Here is an 11525-nt window from a genome sequence, read left to right on the forward strand (position 1 = left end):
GATTTCCTCAAAAGGTGTTCAGACTGGTGCAACTGGGCTGTCTTTTTCTTCTAGTTCTCGGGGACTGTGGATGCTGAGGAGAATGGAATGACAGATTCTCATGGCTTCCTATTGTAGACTGGTTTTGCTTCCAAATCCCACAGCCTGATCCCTTGTGTTTAGTTCCTCAGCTCTCATTTCCATGATTGCTACCTCCCAAATCTATTACTTGAGTTAAAAGGCAGTGAAGAGTTAGTATTTGGACATTCCTTTTCTGTCCAAAGTTTTCAGGAAAAGAATCGCTCATTCAGTCTTCAGCCTGGTATGAAGTTAAGGTTTGATCCAGGTGGTCTTTGTTTTATGTTGCCTGCTGCTGCTGTGAGTGAACCTCTTTAATTCCACGTGGATTCTTATTGCTCGAATCCTGACATACTGTGTGTACTAGCAATGTAAAAACAGCACATCTCTTCTAGAAATCGGAGACCCTGTGCACAGTTCCTCCCAAGCTGGAATCTTCCTACACTTCAGAAATATATTTTCCTCTGCTAGTTGTCAGCCACTCCAGCAAATGACTCCTATGTAGCTCTGCAATTGATTTATGCACCCTTAATAAGTCCCCTGTGTGCTCACTTCCTTCCCCCCTCCACATATTTGCAGTTGAAATTCCTCAGCATCATAGATGTTCTAAGTGATGGATCGCTGTCCCAGACATCCAGCACGGATAAAGAGTGTAGGGAATTGAGAGGCTCTTGTTTGATTTGGTTAGGTCCAGTGTTGTACTTTGAGGCTGGAGAAAGATCTGCTCAAAGTATTGAAGGACAAGGCAACACTAACAAAACAAAAAAACGTATTGGTTAGTGCTGTCTGAAAAGTTGGCAAAAAGCCCCAGAGGAGAGCTATTAAAGCATGGACTACAGCCTTCTTAAATGCTCCAGGCTGTCTGTGCTTAACACTGAGCTTGTTCTCACCTGACAATTAAGTTGGCCTGGTCTCAGTACAAGTGACTGGAACATGAAAAAACTCAGCTTCAAAAATGTAGGGCGGTAAACAGCATAGGAATTGTTAAAACTTGAATCACTGTATCCATATTCCAAAGTAATGGCATTGTTTGGAATCCAGCCCTTTTCTTCCTCCACAAAAATGCCAGATCCACTTTCAGTACTATCCCAAGTTGACTTTGTTAGGCAGGGAAACAAAACTTCTGAGTAAAATTTAATGAAGCTAAAGGTACAGCAAAGGCAAATGTTAACTGTTCATTTTCCATGGCTAATTCCTCAGCTTTTCTCAGGTAAAATGTAAGCTCCTAATTGCTTAGTGTCTGATTGCTCTGGCTGGGTAATCTGTATAAGTTTTCTACAGACCAGACCTACATATCTGTTCCTGCCACTCGCAAAAACGCAGTGGGTCTGATGCAAAACTAGCTGGAATGTGTTGCTGTAAAATTTGCATCTATTCATACTGTGCCATGACTATGCTGGTGCTATATACTATGTACGATAACTGTTGCACAGATCCAGAAATGAGCCCCTTCTCTTTCTAGCAGCGGTTGTTTCAAGCTCTGATGAGTCTTTGTCCTTATCGTTATATTATTGCTATTTATTTCAGCTCTGAACTAACTGCTGCTCAAGCCACAAGTTCAACTATTGGCTTCACAAGGAATGTAATGGTACACATGAATAGTATGAACTCTGACAGCTGAGCCTACTTGCTGCCTCTCCTTATTATGGAGTGGGGTGGTCTAGCAGCTACTTTTTTTCCAAGAAATATATGCATGCCCTAAATTCTCCCTGTGCTTCCTGTTTTGTGGTTTGGTTTTTTTTTCTGTTTTGACTTTTTTAATCCCTTATCTCAACTTGAATGAAACATGGGCTACAAAGATCATCAGAAGGCTGGAGCACCTCCCATAGGACAAGCTGAGAGAGTTCGGGTTGTTCAGCCTGGAGAAGAGAAGACTTCGAGGAGACCTTATAGCGACCTTCCAATACCTCTAGGGGCTTACAAGAAAGCTAGGGAGCGGCTGTTTACAAAGGCTTGTAGTGATAGGATGAGGGGCAATGGGTATAAACTGGATTTAGACCAGATATAAGGAGGAATTTCTTCACAATGAGGGTGGTGAGGCACTGGCACGGGTTGCCCAGGGAATTTGTGGATGCCCCATCCCTGGAGGTGTTCAAGGACAGGTTGGATGGGGCCTTGGGCAGCCTGATCTAGTGGGAGGTGTCCCTGCCATGGGGTTGGAACTAGATGATCTTTAAGGTCCCTTTCAACCCAAACTATTCTATGATTCTATGTTACCGAAGTTCTGGGAGACAGACTAAGTACATGTGCACATACACAGAGAAAGCAAGCATTAAATGTCATTTGGCTTTCCTGACCCACTGAAATTGCTCCAAACTGAGCATGAAAATTTTTAAAGGAAAAATCTTGTCTTGAATACAGCTGCTTAACTTATTTGTGCTTTATTTCATGAAGAAAGTGTAACGCCTATTTGTCTAGTATTGGTATGGTGACATCCAGTCATAGGCTGCTGAGGGAGGCACTGGCAGTGCAAACACAAAATCTCATGAGATGTGCAGGACTTGCTGTTAAATGTAACCTCGCCCAGTTTTGAAAGTGATTGTTTTCCTACCAACTCTTCCAATGAAACAGATGGAAAATGGACACACAGGACTTAAAACAAAATAAAAAATCAAGCCAGTTTGCTGGGATAGTCACCCAGTGAAGAATTTTCAGTTCCCTGCTTAATTGCTATACCTAGTATTCTTAGTGATCTCCAAGAATGCCTTCTTCATGCCAGCTTCTGGCTGCATCAGCACTGCATCTTTTGGCACTAAGGTTGCAGGTCTTGCTAAAAATTATGCCTGTCAGTATTGAAAAGGGAGTCTAGACTGCAGCTGAGGCAGCTAGTAAAGCAGAAAAATGCCTAAAATTAAAGGGAAGCAGGGATAATGTGTCAGCATCTCTTGACTGTATGAAGTTGCTCTTGGGTTTTACTCTGGAAGGGCACCTGCTCTGTATCTACAGTGTCCCACTAGTCAGCTCCAGCCATGCATGCACTGTATGGAGTATCTTTGAAGGTTACACCTACTCCACAGGTCCTTGGCTACTTCTTGGGGGTCTTTGTATGTTGCCTTCAGCTTGCGCTTCTTCTGATTTCACCAACCCAGCCTGTACTTAGAATCCTGACCCCTTAGGGGGAAACTCCAGCTATAAATATCCCAAAACAGGAGGGAACAACTGTTAGTCAGTCTGTGCAGCCTTTTGTCCCACCCAGCTTTTCTTCCACTTTGTCAGGGTTAGGGAGAAAAATGAAGGTCTTTGCTTACTTCAGAGCTGATTAGAAGGCTTGTGTGGCAGACTGAGGAAAAGAACGTGGGGGTAGGGAGGCTGCTGTATCACGAAGAAATGTCACGTATGCACTAACGGCCACCCTTCACCATGAAATGGCCTTGATTGTGTGAGAGGTTCCACTGCAAGAGCATGTTAAGGCCTGTTTGGCCCTGAGATTTCCTTCCTGGCACTCCTGACTATACACCAAGGTCAAAACAGCACAAATTGGTCCCATGGACGGTGGTAGGGATCCAGTATCAGCAATATATAGATGCCAGCACTAGATATAGGAGGAGAAAAAGAGAAAGGAAAATCAGCTTGTGGTCTTAAAATAATGGGAGGGGGAAGTAAACTGAAATGCTGGAGGGAAGAATACAGCCTAGGAGATTGTGCAGGCTGATGAGATAATCAGGTAGAAGAAAGTAAGGGACATGAGAGAATTCAGATCAATGTTGAGACAAGCAGCAGCAAATGTTTTAAGTGAGCAGCACGAGGACATTGAACATAGATTGCAAGGAGTGAATAAGCAGGCAGACCTGGGAAGCCATAAGGGCAGGATGGAGAAAAGCCTTAATATCCAGAAATGCAAACAAAGAGTATCTAAAATAATACTTACCAAATCAGAAGTAATAATCTTACTTATCTTGGTATTAGAAAGCCATACATAAGCTAAGCAAAGGCAGTGTAAGAATACTTTTATTTAGTATACTTTTATAGAATATTTTTATTTAGTGGTAATACAATGATACATCTCAAAATGACCATGAAAGCTAGCTTGCTGAACAACTGCGTACATTCTAAATGGGTGCTACTAAATTTGAGTAACTTCAGAGATTATACAAGGCGTTACCTGTTCAGCAGCTGTATAGTGTGTGACCCCCTGTCAGGCATGAGCAGCGTGAATGGAAGTTGCATTAGTAGCAATGCATAGTTAAAGCTTTTGAAAGAGTACAAAATTGCAAAAGCCATTTTTATTAAAATATGAATTGGTGATCCTTGTGTTAGAGTAACTATTCTGTTGTAGGTTACATCTTCTATATATATTTTAATAAGAATACTTACAAAGGTGCAAGGAAAATGGTCTTTCTAGCACTTGATCTAAAGTAGGTCTCCATATGAAAATGCTGAGTTATCTTATAAAGCTTTTCAGAGGTATAGGCTAAGTTCTGGGATATCGTTAACTTGAACGTAATTCAGAAAAACACTTGAGGTTACTCCTTGTGTATGTAACACAGCTGTTTTCAGCTTTGAAAATGGAAGACAGGTGCCTTGTGACTTTAAATAGGTACATTACTACTATCTGGTGTTACAGAACAGTACTTTTAGGCTTAGTTCAGGTTATTAAAATCAGTAGCAAAGCTTCTTATTTTTCTAGCTCGAATATCTTATTTAGTACTAGGCTGAACACAGTTAAGTCATGTGAGGTATTCCCATTTATGATGGACTTCATATGTGATTGAAGGTGATCTAAAACTCCAAAGAAGTGCCCAACACTTTTCAAAACCAGGTATTTACATAGAATTGTTTGCACTTTAGAGAAATACATCCTGCTTTGTGTACATAAGCATTAGCCAGAGGTTCAAGGCCACAAAGTTTCGTGTGAGTGGATTACTTTGAAATAATAGTTTTGGAGGGGTTTTTAAAAAAATATGTCCTACGCCTCACAAATATTTTAAAGGTACTTTTTCTTCAGTTAATAAGTGATTAATTGGGACATATAATGTCAATTTTCTTCCTGAGACCTTGTTCCAAGCAAATCATACTAAAAGTATAGAGATAATTTTTGATAAACCATTTAACTTGACATAACAGCATGACTAGTGAGCAGGGGGTGTAGTTGCTGTACAATTTATTTGAGGCTTGTGGTGTGAAAGCTTCAATATAAAACCTCCAAATTCTCACTTCCAAATACTTTGTCCATGTGGATTTTACTAGACTTATGTATGTGCCTAGGGATATTAACTCTTTACTACAGGAATACAAAGTTCAGCTATACCTTTATAAAGCTTTCTAATTAAAATATCTACTTTGCTCATTAATATGGTAACAAACAGATTAGCATGTGGTTTGTATCACCCTTGCCATTTGGCGACATATCAGATCTTATCTTTCAAAACTTAACGAGAAGTTACTATATTAGGACATTCCGTTCACTCATGTATAAAAAAACCCTGATTTTTATTTTCTGTTGTGTTTATAAGCAAGTCTTTTTTTCAGTCATTTATGTAAACATTTTGGAATGCTAGAGGCGAGACTTTACATTGTCATTTTACCAAAAATCATTTTACCATTTATTATTGAGGCATTAATGTACATCCCAGCAGTCACAACACAGGAGCTGCTGTGTGCTTATGGCAGTTCCCAGTAGAGTGAATTCACAGGCAGGCAGCAGTGTTCCGAGCAACCCTTTTTTATTTTTTTGCCTTTTCTTTTTTTTTCCAAAAAAGAGATTTCACTTTGGGATGTGGAGTTGCTGAAGGTGAACTTAGAGTTAAGGCACAGTGCATGAAAACATGGAAAGGATTGTACAAACAGTTCCTGGAGATGCTCCAACCAGTCAGTAGATAAAAAGCTCTTTACACCAGTGACTTCTGTGAACAAACTAGAAAAGGCTTACTTTCAAATTGCATACGTTATATCATTTCATATATTAAACTGTTCTCCTGGCTCTCTCCTTCGGGAATTAACAAGAGTACTGAATCACACCTTGTACAGTTCTCCTTCCTGCTCTTATAGCATGCAATATTGGCTATTTTCCAAAAAGATCACCGGAACAAACTATAACTTAAATTTAAGTCTGAAAAAGAGAGAGGGACTATATTTAGATGCAAGGTTTGCTGCTTAGGCATTTGTGAACAGCTGATTTTCATTGGCTGCTTTCTCTGCTTGCAGTCTTTGGACAGCCTGATCGAGCAAATCCATGGAATCTCTAAGTGTAACATTCAAGGTAAATGGCTTAGGTTTAATGGTCAACCCATAGGTAAAGTCCATTTTAGGGTCCTCATTTGGATTAGCAGTAAAATTGCACTGATGCACCAGTATGGAGGTAAAGAGAAACAGCTGCACCTTGGATAACTCCTCTCCAATACATCGACGTTTTCCCAGTGAGAAAATCATCACGCTACTAGTGAGATCTTTATTGATTAATCCATTCTCATCCAGGAATCTTGTTGGATCAAAATCCTCCGGGTTGGTCCATTTTGCTGGATCGTGATTCACTGACCACTGATTAACAAATATCACTGTGTCCTTTGGAATGAGGTAGCCCATTATGAAGGTGTTGGTTGTGGTGGCATGTGGGATAGTGACAGGCACAAAGCTGCTGAAACGCATGGATTCATACAAGAAAGCCATGATGTATGGCAAGTGAGGCTGATCTTCAGCACATGGCAGACGGTCTCTTCCAACAATCCTATCCACTTCTTCTTGCATTTTAGCCTGCACATTCGGATACCTGTCATTTAAAGTAAGATGTGTGTATGTACATTACACTTCCAAAACATTTCTTAAAAATAATCCTTGCTGAAAACATTTTTCACAGAACCCTTCCCTAAATAATGCAGTTTGAGCAAAGTTTAAATATGAGGCAGGAACACTTAGACCTTGTTTGACAGAAATGGTTGGACTCGATGATCTGGTGCGTCTCTTCCAACCTGGTGATTCTATGATGGAAAACTTTTCTCAATATAAAAAAATGAAACTGACTTTAAGTGGGCTGAAACTGAATCTTCTGATCCAATTTTGAAAATGTATTCTAAAGCTATAATTACTTGTCTCTTCTAAATATTGGCTCTCCCTGGGAATGAGAATTTGGTTTCCCAGCTCTGTATGTGACTTCTGAAAGTCAGTATGCAATTTATCCCTAGACATACTGCATGCAGATGCAAGTCTGCAGGTTTTTAAACTTAAAAAAATCCCTGCTAATACTTGTCAGAATAGCTTTATGAGCATCCCACTCTTAGTTTGCATATACTTTTTCTAATTAATATCAAAGTATGCTTTCTTTATGACTGTCTTTAAGTCTGGATGGTTTGGAAAACTACACAGTAACCAAACAAGCAAGGGAAAATAAGCAAAATCTATCAATATTTTGCTTATTTTCCCTTTCTTGTCTAAAAGCATGGGTTCCTCCAAGAAGCCTTTACTAGCTTTAAGCATTCAAGTTTGGCTTCTGTGTCCTTGCCTTTTCCTCCTGCAGCAGATCTACATGTTGAATGCTGGGCAAATATAAGAAACGGGGAGAAACCCAACAGGTTATGTGAACACTGGGCATCACACCCTTAGCTTGAAGCGTTAAAGATCTGCCTGTTTTTCAAGAAGTGGTTGAGTAGATAATGTTTGCATAAGCCTACAAATTATGTAGATGATGAAAGACAAAGACAGGAGAGGCAAGGAAATTGGTGTTATGCCTTCTATTAAACCATATGCCCTAGCTGAGATTTTTCTGCCTTGCAGGGCTGGTGCCAGGGCTGGGCACAGAAGGGCTGTGCTTGCACCCGCCGGCTGCCCAACAAGGCTGCCTTTCCCCAAGTCACGCAATGGTGATAAAGGCACGCACTGCTGGCAAATTAACATAATAGCAAGTTTGTAAACTGGTGCACGAACTCTTTATCTTGCTTAAGCAGTTGTTATCCTGTTCCTGTGATCTCCTTGATCTTGACCTGGTAAAATCTGTTACTCAGGTTTTATTCGGCTGCCTTTTTGCCAGTTTCTCTTTATGCACCCTGACCCGATCACCAGAATAGGGTTGGTTTTCTTGGGGTTTTTGTTTTTTTTTTTCCTTTCTTATCTTTTTCTACCAGGTTTCCCACAGCTTCCGTGTTAGTTAATCAGAAGGGGCTGAGGTACCATGGCACTGCACAGATTCTCGTCATCCCAAGGGCTGCCCTGCCACTGCTGCTTCCCCCAGCTCTCCCTACACCTAGCAGCTTGGTGACTGCCAAGGGAGCCTTCCCAGTGGTGACTGTGCCCATGTAGCCCTGTTTAAACTGGAATCCCCCAAGGCAGCGCTAGCTGGCCGGAGACAATTACCCCACTCTGCTCTGCACTGCTGGGACCCCACCTCGAGTTCTCTGTGTGGTTTTGGGCACCACAGCATAAAAAGGATATAAAGGTACTGGAGAGTGTCCAGAGGAAGACCACAAAGTTGGTGAAAGGTTTAGAGGGGGAACCATAAAAGGAATGGCTCAAATCACTTGGTCTGCTCAGCCTGGAGAAGAAGAGACTGAGGGCAGACCTGTCTACATCTTCCTCACAAGGGGATCACAAGAGGAGGAGGAAGAGCGGGCACCGATCTCTTCTCTCTGGTGACCAATAACAGAACCTGAGGGAACGGCAGGAAGATGTGCCAGGGTGGTTTAGGCTGGGCATTAGGACAATGCCCTCAGACAGACGCTGTGAATATTGGGTTGTCCTATGCAGGGATAGAAGTCGGACTCGATGACCCTTGTGGGTCCCTCCACGCGCAGGTCACTCTGAGATTCTGTAATACTCGGGGAGAACTTATGGACTGCTCTACAGAGCTGAGGTATAAATAGTTATAGCGAATGGTAAGTTTTATACGATGCTGACCGCTCCCGTGTTCCCTGAGCAGGGAAGGCTTCATCTGCCGGGTTTGGGCCGGGCGTCAGGAGCCCTGGAGCGTCTCCCGGGGAAGCGGCCAGGCCCGACGCCGCTCCAGAAGCGTTTGCCGCTCGCCCTCAGGGCCGCGGGGCGAGCGCCGGGGCGTCCCGTGCGGGGACAGGGCCCGGACCCGACCACCCCCGCGCGTCCCCCCCACCCCTTCACCCCGGGCCCCCACCTGATGAGGAAGATGAGGAGCCACTGCAGGGCGGTGGAGAGGGTGTCCTGGCTGGCGCCGAAGATGTCGGTGACGGTGGCGGGCACGTGCTCGAGCTGCAGGCGCGGCTGCTCCCGCTGCAGGCGGATGAAGGCGTCCATCATGTCGCGGGGGGCGGCCCCCGGGCGCAGGCTGCGCTGGTGCTGCAGGAACTTGCCCCGCACGAAGCCGTAGAAGTCGCGGTTGAGGTCTCGGAAGGCGCGGTAGGCGGCGCGCACGGGGCTGGGGAAGCGGCGCAGCCAGGGCAGCGCGTCCACCAGGCTGCCGGCCCCCACCGCCCGCCCGAACTGCTCGTTGCGCCCCACCAGGCGCAGGAACTCGCCGTCGCCGTGGCTGTAGCGGCGCCCGAAGCAGAGGGCGCTCATCACGTTGGCCACGGCCACCACCAGGACGCGGGACGGGTCGAGGAAGGCGCCGCCGGCGCTGCCGCTCACCAGCAGCGCCACCAGCGCCCGCGCCTCGCCCAGCAGGTGCCGCTCCAGCAGCCGGCGGGTGGCGGGGCTCCCGGTGGAGAAGGCGCGCACCGTGGCGTGCGCCGCCCGCCGGTGCAGCTTCCAGAGCTCCGAGTAGCCGCCGAAGGCCAGGCTGAGCCCGCCCGACACCAGCCGGAAGGAGGGGAAGGCCGGGCGGCCGGCGAAGGCGGCGCCCTGGCGGACGAGCGCCTGGCGGATGGCGCGCTCGCCGTTCAGCACCACGACGGGCCAGCGGCCCAGGCGCAGCTGGAACACGGCGCCGTAGGTGCCGGCCAGGCGGGCGAAGGAGAGGTGCGGGGCGCTGCCCAGCTGCGCCGCGTTGCCGATCAGCGGCCACGGGAAGGGGCCCGGCGGAGCCCGGCGCTGCCGCCGCCGCCGCCGCTGCAGGGCGAGCAGCTTGCCCAGCTGCACGGCCACCAGCAGGCACAGGACGAGCAGCAGGGCGCTTTGCAGGGAAGGGGCGCCGCGCAGGGCGTCCCCGAGCCGCTCCAGGGCCATGCTGCGGGGGGAAAGGGAGAGAGGGGTCGGCTGGGAAGCTCCCCGGGCGGGGGAAGCCGTCCCGGAGCCCGAGCGCTGCCCGCCCCGAGCTCGCCGGGATCCTGCGCCAAAAAAAAAAAAAAAAAACCCACACCCAACCAAGGGATAACGGATAATCGAGCGGAAAGCGCTCGGTAAGGGATTAAAATCGAATCAGGCGGCGGGGCCGCTACTCTCTTCGCCGCCCCAGCAGGGAAAGTTTGTAGCGGAGGATCCAGAAGGCTGCGAGGGAGGCGGGAGGGAGGATGCTCTCGCCCGCCGAGCCCCGGCGCGCTGACAGGTTCATCCCGGCGCTGCGCGTCGCTTCTCCCTGCGAGAAGAAGGGCTCCCCGCGCCGCCGTCGGAGCTCGTCGGAGGGGAATCCGGGCGGCCGCGGAGCCCCCTCGCTCCCCAGCCCTTCCCTCCCCGCCGAGGATGCTTCCCGTCGCCGTGCCCGCTCCTTACCGCTCGCTCCAGCCTTTCCGAAGCAGCGAGGGGGAAGAAGGGGTGGGATGGGCGGCCACCTGGGGCGCCCGTAGCAGAACTGACCTGTTGCGCGCTCGCTTCCTTCGGGGAGGATGGAGAGAAGCCGGGCGGCAGCTCTAACGGGAGGAGAGCGGCGGCGTTCGGGTCCCGGACGCTGGGAAACTCATCAGGAGCCCCGGTTCCCGTCCCCCGGAGCTCGGCGGGTCATGTGCGGGCAAACGCCACTCGCACCCGGTTCCCAGCGCGGTTCTGGCCGCTTTCCCGGCGCTTTAACCCTTCGGAGCTCGCCCCGCCGGCTGCCACCTGCCCGGGGCGGCCCCGAGCCACCTGGCTGCGGGTCGGGACGGGGTCGCCGCAGGGAGGGAAGCGAAGGGGCTCAGGGGGAGAGGGGAGAACGGAGCCGGAGCGGCCGCGTCTGGGCGCCTGGCATCGGCACTGGCGGCTTTAAATCCGCGGGGAGCCCCGCTGACAAATCGCTCCTGCCCGGCCCTTCCCCTGGCGTGAGGGGTCGCAGCTCTTTGCCAGCTGCCCCTGGGCCTTCGCCAAGCGGAGCGGCTGAGCCGGCGAGGCTTTTATGGCCCGGGGTTTCGGCGGAGGAGGTGCCGGGGGGGGAGCGGGGCAGCCCTCCCTGTCGGGACACGGAGTCTCGCCTGCATCTCGGGGGCTGAGGAAGCCGGAGCGCTTCCCCTCCTCCGCCTGTCGCCTCCCCGTTGCGTGCGGAGTTTGCATTGCGTGAGCCGGGGCTGGAAAGCCTCCAGCCATCTCCTCCCCGGGCCCCTACCCCTCCCCGCAATACCTGACACCGGCTCGAGGGGGGGAAGGAGGCAGGGAAGCACCGGGCGGCTCGTCCCGCTGCCCTCCAGCCTCGCCCCGCTCCCTGCGCTCGCTCCTGTCCCGCTCAC

At 48.7% G+C, this 11525-nt stretch overlaps 1 protein-coding gene across 1 annotated transcript; it reads right to left on the reverse strand.

The window, feature by feature from the left end:
• Window positions 1-5958: 5958 nt before the first annotated feature.
• On the reverse strand, window positions 5959-10119 carry CYP1B1 (cytochrome P450 family 1 subfamily B member 1). The gene is made up of 2 exons (XM_069851008.1): window positions 9110-10119; window positions 5959-6763 (listed from the first exon to the last, which is right to left on the reverse strand). The coding sequence occupies exons 1-2, from the start codon at window positions 10117-10119 to the stop codon at window positions 6151-6153; spliced, it is 1623 nt and encodes a 540-aa protein (XP_069707109.1). The 3' UTR covers window positions 5959-6150.
• Window positions 10120-11525: the final 1406 nt, after the last annotated feature.

Source organism: Phaenicophaeus curvirostris, chromosome 2, assembly GCF_032191515.1.
Source record: "Phaenicophaeus curvirostris isolate KB17595 chromosome 2, BPBGC_Pcur_1.0, whole genome shotgun sequence".
Taxonomy (NCBI): Eukaryota; Metazoa; Chordata; class Aves; order Cuculiformes; family Cuculidae; genus Phaenicophaeus; species Phaenicophaeus curvirostris.